This window comes from Epinephelus lanceolatus, chromosome 4 (assembly GCF_041903045.1).
Source record: "Epinephelus lanceolatus isolate andai-2023 chromosome 4, ASM4190304v1, whole genome shotgun sequence".
NCBI classification, from domain to species: Eukaryota; Metazoa; Chordata; class Actinopteri; order Perciformes; family Serranidae; genus Epinephelus; species Epinephelus lanceolatus.
Window position 1 is genome coordinate 18,577,687 of NC_135737.1, and position 16,585 is coordinate 18,594,271.

The 16,585-nt window shown below is 44.4% G+C and overlaps 1 protein-coding gene across 8 annotated transcripts in view; it reads right to left on the reverse strand.

Annotated features, from left to right (window-relative positions):
* robo1 (roundabout, axon guidance receptor, homolog 1 (Drosophila)) overlaps nt 1-16,585 on the reverse strand; it is a 266,076-nt gene that overhangs the window by 44,965 nt on the left and 204,526 nt on the right. For all 8 annotated transcript variants that reach the window (XM_078166986.1, XM_078166987.1, XM_078166988.1 and 5 more), the window contains one exon: nt 1,569-1,726. In XM_078166986.1, coding sequence (XP_078023112.1) covers nt 1,569-1,726 — 158 coding nt within the window. The remainder of the gene's footprint in view (nt 1-1,568; nt 1,727-16,585) is intronic.

Sequence of the window (16,585 nt, forward strand, 5' to 3'; positions counted from 1 at the left end):
ATCCTCATATACACCCATGTTAAAATGCCAAACTTTATAGCAGAAATTAACACGTTTACAGCCTGGTATAAGAAACAGTTCTGGGCTCTACAGCTAGTTTCGTCCAGGTGAGGTTATTTTGAATGGCTGTCTGGGAGGCGTCATCACAGTCTACGAATCAGACCCACCCCTTGCTCCTCCACAGCTCCACCCTCTCGTCCAAATATGGTCTCTTCTGGCTCCAAAAAAAAAAAAAATCAAAATGGCAAAGACTGACATGCCAAACTTGTGGCTTCAAAATGAGAGTCCACAAACCAATAGGTGACCTCACAGTAGCTATGTCCATAATGTTATACAGTCTTTGGGCTACCCTGCCATTCACTGCCTGCACATATGCTCACTCACTATCTGTAGGTGACATTGCCTGGGTAGGTCAATTGAGTCATCAGCTGATTCACAATCAGCCAATAACACAGCAACTCCTTCTCTGTCAGCCTATCATCTTACTGCTCCTCATTTTAAATATGGTTCTTTCTCTGCCCTCCCCATCACCTCCCAGTCTTTAGGGATTCATCAGCCTCATACGACTCTGCAGTCAGCAGCCTCAGAGTCATCAGCCACCACCTGTCTCTGGACTCCATGGGGGGGATTTATCCTGCTGCTGCTCAGATGTCCCTCTATCACAAAACATCTCCCTCTGGTGTCCAAGTGCCGAAAACTTCTGTTAAATCTGCACACTCATACTCTGTATTAAATATTATCTTTACTTCATTTTTCTGTCTCTCCTGATTAAACTGCTCAAGATGTAGCCAAAACCTTTAATCCCCACCAGCCAGAATGTGAAAATGGGATCCAGACCCACCTGTAACTACTTCCTCCACGCTACCTGCTTGTGTCAGCTAAATGCTGAGTCAGAGCCTTCCCTAAAGCACACATCCAATCAGTATAATCAAACACAACTAAAATTCTCTTCCTGTTCAAGGAAAACGATTAAGGACACAAAGTTGTGTTTGGTTGAGACAGTAAGGCTAGGATTATTTAAAGGCCTTTGGTAAGCAAGCATGTAGAGCTGATTAATACCGCAATGCCGGCTGTGCTGTTGTTTTAATTAAAGCTGAATAATTGGTGGTTTGGTTGCAAATCAAATGTAAGGAGTTGTTTGGATTCTGCAGGCGCTTCTGCTGCCGAGTACAACTTTCTCCTCTTTGATTCCAGTCAGCTCATTTCTACCCCCTGGTCTACGCTTCTCCTGGTTGATTTCATCAGCAGGCCATCCCTAATCAATGCACTGCTGCTGACTGAGGGAGCAAGACTGATTCTATCGTCCTCAGTCATTAAAGGTTGTAGCCACCGAAATGGGCTGCTTTGGGTTTGGTAATTGCTATATGTGAATAATGAGGCAAACAAATCAATCTTTCAACGAACACTGAAATGGTGGTAATGACTTGACCTGAATCACTGGGTCGTTTTATCCCATACATTTGAACCTTCATATACAAAGCAGCCTTCAGGCAACTATAGATTAGCCTACGTGTCAGCAATAACAATATTAAGGTTACTGCAGTCCACAGAGAAAAAAAGAGTCTTACAGTGATTCTCTCATCTCGGTCGTCAATGTTAGTTCCATCTTTTTTCCACGATATGGTGGGTTCAGGATGTCCACGTGGAGGCTGACACTCGAGGACCGCCGGCTCTCCTGCTGCCACGATCACATCTGCAGGGTTTTGTCTGAAGTCATCACGTAGAACTACAAGAAAACAGAAACAGGAGGATGAGGGAAAAAAAAGTCAATATATCACTTTAGGGAAAAGAAAGTAAATTAACAGTTAAAGAGGCAGATGACTAAAAAAAAAAAAAAAACATAACACTTCAAGCTGTTACTACACTTACAAACCCAAAGGCAGCTAGTAAAACAGCAGCCGAGGTATTCTGAAACACATAATTAGTTCCACGCGGATGGCAAAATGTTAGGCACACATCGCTATCGATTCACAACAGCAAACCTGCCATGAAAACTGTAACAATCCCACATTTTCCTCACAGAACATAGTACTGACCCCATAAAAAAGGTATGTATTGTGTAGGTGACCGTATATACCAGGGTTATACAGTAACTATTTTAATGGTCTGCTTACTCCTATATACTCTTACTTCAATAAGCTTTACAGCAGCAAAGATGAACACATATTTGTGCCTATCAATATCCCTAATAGCAATGACCTTCCTCTTTGTTGAACGAACCACACAGACCTTCATATAATCATGCGTGCACACACACATACACACACACACACACACACACACACACAGTATACAGTGATGATCACCTCTCCATCATCGCTTCTTCATCTCTCCCTGACAGTCCATATTTACAGCCTGTGCGCTCATACACCCGCACCATCTTAACACAGATGAAAATCTACATTAGATCCAATCCACCATTGCTGCCTTGCTCAGGACTTTGGTAGGATATGATTCTTATTTGCATTGATTTTCCGTGGTAGAGGTGCTATAAAAAAGATGACACTGCCATGGATTTTCATTATTGGACGTAGGAGATCCACAGCTTCCTAGGTCGTATTTATTGGTACAAATCTGAAACTGAATGGATGTGAAGGTTTAAAGAGATGAGCTGCGCAATTCTGATTTTCATTTGAGGCTGGATGCAAAATTACAAAACCTGCCTCATCTGAAATCATTTGTCGTTGCCTGCCTGCCTTATCAGAATATCGCCAATATCATTACTAACTGGTGGTTGCAACAAAGCAAATCAATGCATACCTGTTTTTTTTCTTTTTTCAACATATCTCTGGACTCTATATCTCTGGAGGTTTATTGAGAGGGAAGAGAGTAATGAATAGACCACCAGCTCCCTTCTGCAGATAGTGTGCCAGTAATTATTTTCCCAGCTTTACAGCATGTACATATAAAAACATATGAAAACAGTGCTTGTAAATTTCAAGCTGAAATTCAGGCCACACACAGTATGGAGGTCAGTGTGTGCATGTGCATTGTTTCCCTTTGTATGCATGGAAAAGTAATGTGAATGCTTGTGTCTGTGTTTTTGGGATAAAAACCAAGCTTTTGCCGTCTGTTGTCTCACGCTCCTCAGCTTGCTCTAAAGTCACCTCAGTCACAGATCAAAGTCAGGCTCACCCCAGGACCCCGCACCTACTGACAGCCAACAAATTCCTCACTAAACCCTTTAAGCACTTAATTGGACATTGCCGAGCCCAGATACTGCTCTCTGCTTCTTGTAACGTGGAGTCGGAATCCAACTCAACAGTAGGAACCTGTGCTTGGAGTAAGATGTGTGGTATTAGCTTCCCCAGTGCATTGCTGCATAACCACACCCACACCTCCCTAAGCACAGCTGTACAGCAATACATACAAAACAATACATCCAGTATTTTGCGACATATGTGCTGCTGCTACCAACAAGAGGCATGCATGTACATATATAGGCACAGTGTGCTGTACACAGATGAATTGCAATTATGTGTGTGACCCCCATTCTTTACGCTCACTCTGATCCAACTCAAACTCAGCAGTGCAGCTGCACGGTGAGTGAGCTCATTTGGTATGCTTAAAAGCAGATACAGTCATCCAGGAATGCAAATGTAAACACTAAACATCCGATCCATTAGAGCACCGGCTCCATCTGAAGAAACACCGTCTCTATTTGCATCAGCAAGGTCAATCTGCTCCAAAGAGCGTCACTGTAAAAGTTGGCCTTGAGCGTCGAAGTGAGTCAAAAATCGAAGATGCAATACTCAACCTTGGCTCTGAGAATACTTAAAAGTCAAATTTCTCTATTTCTTGTTTTTGTGCAGTGAGTATAAAAGTATACACATATGGCATCATCTGGTGACAATGATTGATTAATATCCTGTTGATATTTCATGTTTTTCCTCCACAGCTAATGCAGAGCTTGTTAAGAACGCTTGGATAAGTAAGTTCAGAAACTTTAACTGTGACATTAAGTGCACATGGTCTCCTCTCAGTGGGTCTCTGCCTCCCCTGCTGGCCTCACAAGAGCTCTTTCTGCTAACATGCAGATGCATCTGTCCCCCTGGAAAATAAGGCGGGATGTGTGGTGAGGAAAAAGGGAAAAAAAGGGATGCTGTATTGACTAGTTGGAGGCCCGAGGGATAGCTGGCATCAACCAGTGTTTACACCAACAGCGCAGTGACCTCCACCCCTCCTTAACAGCACTAGCTTCCTCACCTCGCCGCCCTCTCTCCTCCTCCAAACCAACACCTCTTTGTTATAAACACAGCTGAGTGCAGCGCGGCAGACAGCCCTGAACATCTGCGTAGTGGAAAACAAAATCCTCTGGGATGAGGCAGAGAGAGCAGGAGGGAGACAGAGGCAGCCAGACAGTCTGTCAGAGAGACAGACGGACACAGATCTGGATGGGGTACAAAGCCCCAACTCTTCCGCCAGAAGCCCTGTCAGATCCGGAGCTGTGGTGGAATCAGTTGCCTCTGGCCCCCCTAGTTTAAATAAGGCATCCTGCGTCCCTCCTTCCTGTATACATACTACAAAAGGCCCTGCCCGGCTGCCTCGCTAGTTGCTCCTGCTCTAGGACCCAGAAATGGGTGAAAAAATGGGATAGAGACTCACTCACGCTGTGTGTTGCCCTGAAAGTGTGTGTGTGTGTGTGTGTGTGTGTGTGTGTGCGTGTGTGTGTGTGTGGTGTGGTCTGTGTTTGGGATAATGAGCCTACTCTACCATTCTGTCTCTCTAGTGAGCCTGCAGCTGTCCCCTAGCAGATAATATTTCCTGTGCTATTAACAGGGAGGCCAGACTCAATGTGTGTGTGTGTGTGTGTGTGTGTGTTTGTGTGTGTACAGAAAGACTTTCAGTTTGTGGCTTAATATGTGGAAATGGGCCAGAGTCACAGGTCCCAGCATGAAGACGCCTCTTTGTCCGCCGTGGATTTGCTCAAATGCGCTGATGATGGAATGAAACAGAGTGAATATCCGGACCTGGACAGATATCAATACGCTTTGTCAAGGTAAAGGAATCTATTCTGCATTGCATTTCCTCTTTTCAGTGGGCCAAGAACAAAACACATCCTATCTCATCTGGGTGACATGCTTCGCTGCAAGACAAACAGCTGACTGTGCATAAAACAACCATATCTATCAAAGCAGACATTTCGTTTGCAGTGGCAAACATCTGTTGGGTCCTGCCAAGTCCAGTTTAACCACACTCTGCTGTACCGTATGATGAATCGCTCCCCAGGTCCACAGTAGCAAATTGGAGCTGCGCTGAGGCTAACACAATTAGCTGCCATCACTTCTTACACCCAAACCCTCCGTTAAAGGTCAGCTGAGATGGCTGCTCTCAGCTCTGAAAACTCCCAGGTCCATCACCCCCTCAAACTATCCCCTGTCCACCCACACACTCACACAGGCACACACACACACACTCCTGCACATGCGCTATTTTCCTCAGGAAATTGAAAACAGATGGTTAAATGTCAAATTAAAATGAGATTCCCGTGCTGCCCCTCCAACATTAATGAAAATGAAGACTTAATGCCACACACAAGTCTGGGTGGGAAAGATCAGATGAGCTTTGTTCTGAGGAAATTAAAGCAAGTACAACAAGCTTCCCCGCAAATCTTTGGAAGGATACAAAAACAGACCCACCAGGGAATTAAAGATTTATCAGAAGAGTCAATCCCGCAGAGAGACGGAGCACAGCATGGGTCTCCCCTTTGGCTTTGGATTTTTCCTTGAAACAGAATGGACATGGCTAGCCCCTTAAGGGAGGCAGAGTGAATGATAACAGCAGAGAAAGAGAGGAAGAGGAATGGCAGAAGCAAGGGAAAAGAAAGAATCTGCTCCATATTGAGGAAGATAATCTATCTCTTGTCCTGTTTCCTGAAGGTAGTTCTGCTTCTTTTAAACTGATCAAATTTGCTCTACTTGCTTTACAAGCTGCCACTGTCAGGCTATCGGGAGTCAAACATCATCAGACATTACCTGAGGACATTTGGTAGGGATGAATGGACAGTACAAAAACACTGAGAAAATATCAAATGGCTAAGCAGCCCCAGGTTTTCATGGTTTTACTGTACAGTACGTGACTGCTTAAAGCTTCAGCTGCAGTAGAAATGCTTTCTCTCCTGAAGGAGACGAGTGAATGTCTGAATAACAGCTAAATACATTAAAAAAAGGTTAAACCATGGATGTTTCAACAATATTTCCCATGTAAACAAAATGGTCACAGATTCACATAAGCTGGAACACATTATAATCTGCCTGATTCTGGCCACATGACAAATTCATCTGTATTAAAATAGGGCTTATGCTGGCTGAGCTCCCCTCCAGTGCATTTTTGCTTACTGTACAACATAATTCCTCTGCCCCTTCACGAGTATTGTTTACGCCATAAGCAAAAATCTGCCTTATTCACAGTGCGGCTATGTTTGTGAGCTAAACCCTTCCATATTGATGCTCTTCACCTTGCCTCCAGCTCCGTCCTGTGGGACAAACACCTCTCATTCTCTCCCGCCGTGCATCTCCCACATTGTGTCTAAATTTCTCTCTCCCCTCTCAGCATTTGACCTCCTTATCTTACCTCTCTGTCAGCTCACACACACTGAGCAGCTTACATCAAATACAGGCTCATAGCAATGCTGTGTTAACCCATGCCACTCCATTGCAAAGGCTTTTGCAGGTGGATAATTTGCCAGCGGCGTGCTTACGCTTTATGTGTGTGTTTGCACTGCATAAATCTGTAGTTTTGCTGGTGGGTGTGAAGACATAACAGGACTCCTACTGTACTCCGGAGAACCACTGCCTCCCTCCTTCCTCTCATTCTCTTGTTCCCCCCTCCTGACCTCACCACCAGGGAGATGAGATTGGACACGGCAGACTCCCCTCTCTTTCTCAATCTGGCTCTCGTTCCTCGGCTCTGAGCTCATGCCCTCTTGCCCACCCTGCAGACACTCGATCCTATCCCACAGCGTAATACTGTCTGGGATAGCTGATTATAGATATAAACTTCACAGCTATGTACACATACACAAATACAAAGATAAAACTGACACGGAGGGAAGTTGTAAATAATAGTGAACATTACAATAAAGCTGTACTTCTCACTCCTTAATGTTTAGTTCTTTTAGGATTGAATTTATTGATTTCTTCTATAGATGTATTTCCAAATGCCGAACTGATAAATCACGTAGGAAACAATGGCACCTCTCTAGACTACTGTGACATTCAATACGAGGTCACATCTGCAGAGTCACATTGCTTAAAAATGCTTGACAGCCTAAGTGCCTGGTTGACCGCAACACACCTTGTGGACAACCGTAAATATGTCAACAAGAGCAGACAGACTATTACCCAACTGGCCTTTAGGGTTTGCACCTGCACACCCTGTGTGCCATGAGGTCATCCTCCAGATTCAGATGTGATGTCACGTCACTGAGTAGAGACAGGATGCCCCTATTAACTTGTATAAACATTCAGAGCTGAAACAATAAACTATAGGAGTCCACGAGCAAATAAACACAGACGTACATGTGTCTGTCAACATGTTCTCTCAACTGGTATAAAAATTTGATTAAACAACATGTTTGAAAATCATTTGAAGATATCTCGACTGCTGCAGATCAGATGAGCCCCTGACACTGTTTTGATCAGCATCCACAGACTGCCCAGCACATGTGCTTCTAACTGCAGAGATATACAGATACAAATGTAAACCATGCCATGTAGGGAAATAAATCAGGCTGGCCCTGTGGGTGTGAGGATTAATGCAGGGGTAAGGCGAGGGGGGTAAAGGCATTTACACTGTGCTGTGCCAGGTGATTACAGTGTATACCTGGCACATGGCACCAAGGGCAGATGGCTTTGCGAACCTTTCAGTGGCACAGCAGAGGGCATATCTGCACTCGCTGAGGCTGCAGAGAGCCGAGTGCAGAGGGTTCAATCTCAGCACTTCATCCTCTACACTTCAACACATGTAGACCTCATGCGCAACAATTATCCAACAGCAATTATGTCTGTACATAAAGAAACACAAACGTGCACACACACACACATATACTGGCATGCACACACATACGCACACACACACCACATAAAGGAAACCTCGCCCCACAGCCGCGCAGACAGAGAGGCCATTGAGTGCCTGTGTTTGTTTAAATGGTCATAAGTCTTCTCGTCAGGCTCGGAGAGAGAGATGGCGTTCGGCGAACACGGGGAAAGACGCAGAGGGCAGCAGGGAGGCAGGTTTATGTGAGTGACTGAGTGAGTGAGTGACTTGGCACCTCATAGTTCAATAAACAGTGCCTGTGTGATTGGAGTGCTGGGTGAGCAGGAGTTGGACTAAAATAAAGAATGTTTCGAGTGCTGGGACTGCACAGGCAGGAATGTCGGGAAAAAAAAAAACAGCTTGAGAATGACTCCCTCTCTGTCCAAAAACATTATAAAAAAATGAAAAAAGTACAAATCCCATAAAATCTTGATAGCAACACCCGCTGCCACAATGCAAACTGTGTAACAAACATCTGTATGGGATTATCACATTTAAGTATAATGATCGAAAAACATAGGTGAGCCATTTGTGGATTTGTCAGCTTCTGACAGATCAGCCCGTACACTCTGTCTGCATATGAAAGTGATTTCAAGGCTGTTCTGACTCTGAGGGAGAGTGTGTTACCTGTTGTGGAAACACGGCATCGAGTTCCGTGGTTACAAAATGCACTCAGACATGTATAGTTTTCTCATTAGTGGCTGGCCAAGCTAAATAAAATATTCCGTTTACACAGCACAGCGCTGATGCCAATGGAATACATTCTGTTTCCATCCAGTTTCACAGTGCAGTAAAATAATAATGAGGGAGATAAAGGTGGGAGAAGCAGGTATTTTACAAGTGAAGAATTGCCTTCATTTGCAATAGCAAAAGATGACTTAATGACACAGCTATAGCAACACTGCAGCAGCCAACACTGAAGTGCCAGGGCTTAAAAAAAAAGCATGTCGATGATACGTCATTGGCAAGCCGGGTTGAATTCTTCTTGGTACAAAGATAGGAGCTGTATGAGTAAAGTCTGTCTTCAGTGGTGTAAGTCTTGTCTATAGGTGGAGCTCTACTGCCAACTCCCTGAGGACGAGGAGGTAACATATCTCTCACCACTCACTGCACAGTCTCCAGCCTGAAGCTCTTTGCATAGAGATACAAAAGAGCAGATTTAACACTATAGTACACACACACATATACACCTGTACAATATGCTCTCTCATTCTCTGCCTCTTTCTCCCTCTCACACACAACACGGACTGAGGCAATGGGACTATCTGTAGCCCTTCTGCCCTCTGCAAACGTGTCAACAATTTAACTTCTTCCTGTGTTTACAATATACAGAATTAAATGTGGTTGTGGCATCCAGGCAAATCTTGATGATCATTTCATTGATGTAATTTGAAGCTAGACTATAATCTCCATATGCTAGGCCACATTATTCATGTATGAAAATATTCAGAAGTGCTCATACAAGCCACAATTTAAGAAACAAATCACAGTTTGTCCAAAAACAGATGTCTTTCTCTGGGCATAACATGTGTCTGATCCAAGTCAGAGTCTATCAGTCATATCTTTTTAAAGCAACAGTTCATTTTTTCGGGTGTACCGTCCCTTTAAGGACCTTGCTGTAAACATTTCCATTGGAACTATTTTCTACTGAAGAAATAGTTCCAATGAAAACTGCTGACAATGTGCTCCATGGATTATCCAGAGTAATGGGGGCATTGATTCTGGAAAGAGATGTTGCTGTTGAATTTTTAAAATGTAATTAATCAATGCTGTGAGCACCATAAACAAAATTTACTGAGGTTAAGGCAGAGATCTGGACATAAACAGGCTGCGTGGCTGGATACTTCTTGTGTTAAGTGAGAAAATGTGTTTCCGTGACTTGGGTGAACCAACCCTTTTTGAACTCTCTCCTCTATCTTTGCCTCTGCAATTTTCACCATTTTCTCATTTCCTGTCTCTGCCTGCATTCAGCTTTACAGACTGCGCTAGTCTGTCTGAGTCTTCACAGTGTAATAGGATTTTACACAACACAGAACTGGTGAGTATATGCAGATCGCACATTTGTCACCATAGAATGTTCATTACAGCAAATCCTTTTACCTCCAGAAAAGCAGACGTAAACACGCCAAGAGCCGTGGAATATCTTTATCCACTTGTGCCTTAATCCTGCTACGTGTCTTACACAGCCCGGTTCACATTGTGTCAGTTATGTTTGCTGACAATATCTCACTGTGAGCTGACCTCCCGTCTGTGTGGCCCCACCGGCTAACCCTCTCCCAGCATCTGCAAAGATGAGGGCCTTATTAAAACAATCTTCCCAATTAACATTCCAGGCCCCTGGAGCCCCACCAGCCCTCCCCCTGGACCTCCTCCGCTGCTCCTCCAGATCTGACCCCTCCTCGGCTCTCCGACAAAGAGACTGTGTAGGACCTGGACCAGCCATGAGACCCTTGAATATGACTGGGCTCAGAGGGGGGTGTGAGGCAACTTGTTTTTCTTTCTGAGAAACTGAAATCTGCGTGGTTGTCTGGTTCTGCATGTGTGTTTGTTTGTGTGTTCATCTGTGTAGCGTGTGTGTGAAAGAACAAGGGAGGAAGAAAGAGGGATGGTACTGTACATGAATGGATAAACGAGTTACCACCGGTCAAGGCGGCACATTCATCACAAACACTCCTAATATGATGTGAAACACAATGACATGCGCTCATTTGCACGGGGTGGATAGCTCATGTTCCCAGGCAGGAAGGAGAACTGTAAGAGGAGCCTGTCAGCTCGCTAACTCACACCATCAGAGCAATTACATCCATAAACACAGCACGCTTTCCTGCAGAGTGCCATTTGACCTGCCGCGCACCCTCATCCCAGCATTTCAGAACACAAACATCTGCTACAGACATTTTCACTTCTCTATTAGTCAGAGATCTCACGACCAGATTACAGGACACTCCCCAGTCTCTCACTCATCTTTCCAAAACAAAGATATATTATCGACAAACAGCGGAGACTGATGCAGTGTTATTCTATAGTGGTGCTGTGCAAACAGGACCGGGGCGGGGGGGATGATATCCTGGCGTGGAGCTGGAGATGAGACCTTTTACAATGATTGCGGGTCTGGTTTTGCTTCATGTCAGAGATAATAGGAATCATAAACATTATACAGCTCCTGCTTGCCTCAACTCAGCTGGACCTTCCAGGGGTTGATGTACAACAACGTCCACCGCTACAGCGCAGTAGGACAGAGTTTAGGTATGTCTGTGTGATCACTCATGTGCAGGCAGGTGTGTTTGCTTGTCTTTTAGTTCTCTTTGTGCTGCCAGTCTGTTTGGGCTACACCTAATTAATGCATACTTAATGAGATCCAGTAGACATGCGGAGCACGGATGTTTCCTCTGTAACATGTGTCACACAAACTAATCCAAAGCAGTAAGTTAGACGCCTCCTTTTCATGTTAAATTGGTGTAATGGAAATTAAGCCTTATGCACTTAGTTTTAGTTTCCAATGAAAGTCTAATTTGATAATGGTTTAGGAAACACAGGAGTGAGCCATTGTTGTGGAGAACAGTGTGTCTTAGTCGGGACGGGACCATAAACTAGGATTACATCAGCGGCTGTTGCGGAGATGACTTGGGGAAGAGTAATATGATAGCGGCTGTGTGGAGGGAAACAGGCAGGCACAGAGGAAACTGGGGAAGGAAAAAACACAAGGGGATCCAATGTAATGTTACAGCAGATCCCTCAGCCTTTCGTCATGGCCACTTTCATTTCCACCATGCTGATCCCTCTCCAATCACTTTACCAGGCACAGGGGAGACGAGGAGAGAGGGACGAAAGGATGGAAAGGGACAAAAGAGAGGAAAAGGCCATAGAGGTTAACTCCAAGTGTGGAGGTGGGGGGTCCTCCAGAAATATGGGGCACAGGAATGTTAAAGAGGGTGAGACAAAGCAAATAAGGGTACCCAGATCCAAACATGTGCTGCAGCTCCAGAGGGGCACATCTTTCTCTGATCAGTTGCCGTCCCCGTTCCAATGGTTTCCACATGGACCCTAAACTCTCCCAGATGGATCCAGAGAAGATGAAAAGATGTCCACATCCCTATCTAAGAGGGGATCTGTTACAGTGGGAAGAGATACCGAAAGGAACGGAGCGAGGGGAATGCTGTCGTAGATAGTGTGCCAGAAAAAAATAGAGAGCTGAAATTTCATCTTCAGCACTTGCCCACCACTTGAGTGTGCACGCCTACGTGATCATTGCCAAACACTTTGGTGCTATAGCTTTTCACTACATTTGTCAAGTTGTCCAACATGCAATATCAAGCATGGCTGATGCCAAGGAGAAAGTTTTGTAAGTGTGCCAGAAATTACCCTGATCCCTGTGAAATTGACACTGTGTAAGGTTTCAAGACTGATGTTAAGCCCTGGATTTTCCATCTTTACATTTTCATTAGACGAAGCACAGACAAAAGAAAGGTCCCTTCATAGTTTTTTTTCCCCCCTCCTTTTGTTTTATGGTATACTTTGCTACTGTTAACATGGCTGAAACATCCTGGTGAGCTGATTTATGATCCCTCTCCCCAGGGTACAAAGCCAGGCCCAGCAGCAAGGGAAATTTAAGGCTACCACGCCAACTCTACTCGGAGAGGACTCTAAAATATCTGCTAGATTTATAGAAGTGAGAGAGAAATCTTTTCCTCCTCAGAGCGTTCCTCTGGCGTAGTAGACTGCCTGAGTTCAAGCTTGGCAGCCTGAGACTAGGCTGATGAATAGAGAGGAGTGTCAAGGTGCATGCCGTCTGAACATATTTTATGTGGTGATTTTGGTTTCTTAACTGTATTTCTGCTTGGCTTGACTTGACTCAGCCTGTACATTCAAGGCCGTATCCTCCAACGTTTTTTCATTGCAATCGCTTCATGTTTTTCATCCAAATCTCAAGTCAAGATATTTCAGTCTGACGAAAAACTCATACAGCTGTCCATTAAAATCACATCTGTTGAAATCATTTTTGCATTAGCACTGTAATGTTATGATGTCTTTATAATGTAACACAACATAAAAATTGATAAGAGATGACTGACAACTGCTGGCTTTATTGGGTGACATTAAAAGAGAATATTAAATACCGCTCTCATATCTTTTCAATCCCATCCCCAGCTGGCTCTCCCTGTAATGCAGTTGGTGATGGATCTGCAAAACATGCACATCTGAAAAATTAATATATGAACACCTAATCACATTGAGGAAGCTTCCTCTGGTAGTTAATCCTCTTAGGAAGAAGACATACCTTGGCAAGGATGGTATGAAACCTATCAAATGTTCAATATAATGAACTTATTAAAGATCAGCCGTTAGCATGTTTCAATTTTCTTTTAATAAGGGCACCTTATCCCCCTGGTTTTACTTCCTATTTTATTTTCTCCTTTTCATTTCACTGTTGCCCAGTCTGTTGTGGCTGTAAGTAGGATGTTATTTTTACTCTGGTAAAAGTATATATATTTTCAGGCAAAGATCTACAATGCACAAGCTTTAAACCCTGACCCTTTAGTCTTTTCTCTTCCCCTCGTCTGCACTGTTATGCTGAGCAGGTGTCTACAGGGACTACCACCGGAAGCAGCAACCTTTAGTTCACCCCTTCATAAGAAAAGAAAAAAAAAAAGGGAAAGAAATCCTACTCAACACGGATGCCATTCCCAACATCCAAAGGCATGTGGTCAGCCCAAAGCCCCCGTGCATCATAGACAGATTACTCTGAAAGGAAAAGAGGAGCCCATCTGGAGCAGAGGAGGGGCAAGGAGTGAGGGGGAAAGGAAATTTAAGAAATGGAGGAGAAAGAACTGGCTGGATGATTTGGAGGATAAGGGAATGCAGGGCAGAAAGACAGAGGAGTATTGGGGGGGGAGGGGGGCAGGGGCAGATGTTTGAGTTTTTCTGCCAAAGAGGGATGCAGGGATGCATGAGAGATCTGGACTGCTACAGCACCAGTTGGGTGTGCTGTACAAATCAGGCTATGAGAGAGGAGAGACAAGAGCTCATGTGAAGGACAGTTTAAAGGAACAGTTCAGCCCCCAAATCAAAAACACATATTTCTCCTCTTACCGGTAGTGATTTTTATTAGTCTAAACTGTTTAAGTGTGAGCTGCTGAGTGTCAGAGATAGGCCGTAGAGATGTCTGTTTTCCCTTGAGTATAATATAACTAGATGACACTCGGCTTGTGATACTCAAAGTGCAAAAAACCCCCAGAATAACAAAACAAAACAGAGTCAGTCTTTCCAGAAATTATGACCTGGTTACTCAAGATCACCCACAGACCTTGTTGTTAGCAATTTCACAAAGCAACCATATCACTGTGCAAACTACTGATGGACAGGAGGCTTGTGTTTGTGACAGTGCAAGATGTAAACATAAACAACATCCCCTTTGGCTGAGCTGTACCATCAGCTTGCTCGGTGCTGCTAGGTGAGCTAGCAGTAGATGCACACTTCCTTCTGTGCAATGATAACATCAGCCAGTGCAGTTCCGTAGAAAGAAAATAGTTCCTACATGAAGCTGCCCACAGAAAGGTCTGTGGGTTATCATGACTGACTAGGTCATGATTTCTGGAAAGAGACATTGCTGCTAAGTTTCTCAAATATATATTTTTTTTCGGGCATATTGAGCACCACAAGCTGAGCGCCATCTAGTGTCATTACATTGGAGAGAAAGCAGACATCTCTTCGGCCGATATCTCAAACGCTCTGCAACTCAAACCAAAACAATCTAGATGGATAACTAACACTACAGGTGAGAGGTTGATTTTTGGGTGAACTGTCCCTTTAAATTTTGTCAGTTTGGATTATTTAAGAAAAGAAAGCATTCACTTAGACTTAAAATACAATTTATTGAGAGCTGCAGCATGATGACACACATAAAGCCATACGAGGGCAATGGGTTCAGTGTGTGTTTGAGGTCAGTGGCCGTGTGTAAACACATAAAGCAGTGTCTTAAGAGCGGCTGGGTTGTGTGGTCAGTGGTACATCTCATTAGCACCTGCTGACCCATCCCGGTCACCACACTCTCGGAGCAGCAGAGGCCGGGACGTATAACAAGCAAGCGTGAAAGCAAACATGAAACAGTCTTCTGTGCCAGCAGACAAACTGTCCCCTGGCAGAAAGAGTATGTAGAATCCCTCACAACCACCATCCTCTCCCTCAGTATCTCTTCAACAAATTGAACAGCAGCACAGAGAGGTCAGGACTCAGCGAACAGATAAACTCTCCCTCCGTTCTTTTCCTGCTCTCGTGAGATAAGACGTGCCTAACGTGCCTCTCATGGAAAGACAATTTACCGCAAAATGCTGCCACTGCCTCCCCTCTGAGCAAATCATCAAATAAATCCATGTTTAGTTTCTGCCAGGCCCAAATATGCCAACAAAGCCACGATAAGAGTGCGTGCAGCTAAAAAGCAACATTGTGCTCAACAAAGGGGAAAAAAGCAAATCAGGGAGAGGATGTGACGGGGCTTGTTGCCCTCTGGAACAGCAGATGAGGGTGTTCAGTTTGTTGTGGAGAAGAGCAAAATAAAACAGAGCCGTTCACATCATGCGGGTGAGACCTGCCTGGGAGCACAGGCCATATGGGTGACATCAATAAAATGTTCCTCCACTACTTCAATTGAGCATAGTGTTATATTCTTTGTAGTTGTAAGGGACTAGACATACACCAGCCTGCATGCAATAGGTATGCTGTCCATTCAAAGTCTAATGTGGCGATCAGAGTACACAACATGACCCCATGGTCATACTGGTCTGAAACAGTGACCATCTCAAAAGGCAAAAAATATTATGTCGTTTGATCTTGCAATAACTCACATAGCCAGACACTCCACAGGCGACTAGAGTTTTAATTTTACCTGGATTGCATCTCTGAGAATGTGGGACAAAACTGACACACTCAGATCACATTGTGTTGGACAGAAAAATCTGCTAAACACTGCACATATTTTAAATTAACTAAACACAAAACATCACATTCCCCTGCAACCAATTGGATGTGCCCGCAAAGTTTAGCACTGATTACAAACATCCCCTCCCCCCCGCAGTACCAGAGTCCACATGCCTTCTATTGTCTAACTCCCGACCATGTTGTCTGTATCTGGGAGAGATAGCATCTCAGCAAGCCCTCTCTGCGGAGCTCTGTGGCTTTCTGAGACCTTCAGAGCCTGTGGGAGGCAACACACCTGCGCAGCAGACAATAGCAGTGGCTCCTATAGATTCTGCTGGTCTTTGAAGTGGCGATGGATGTGAGCTCAATACCTCAGGCCTCCTCTTTTATCACACATCACTCTGTGGTTTCAGCAAGCAGCCTTTGTGATGAGAGGCAGCTTTGAGATGAGTCGACCAGAGCTTTTAAGGACATTCAAGTGTTTGGTTGACCAGCCGTTCCACATCAGAAAAGGTGTTCACATGAGACGTTAGCAAAGCAAAACTCTCGAGGATGTCTGAGGGGCGCACATGCTGTGGTCTGATCTGCCAGATTTTCATAGCACAGTTAATTGGTATGGGGTCAGGTATCAAAA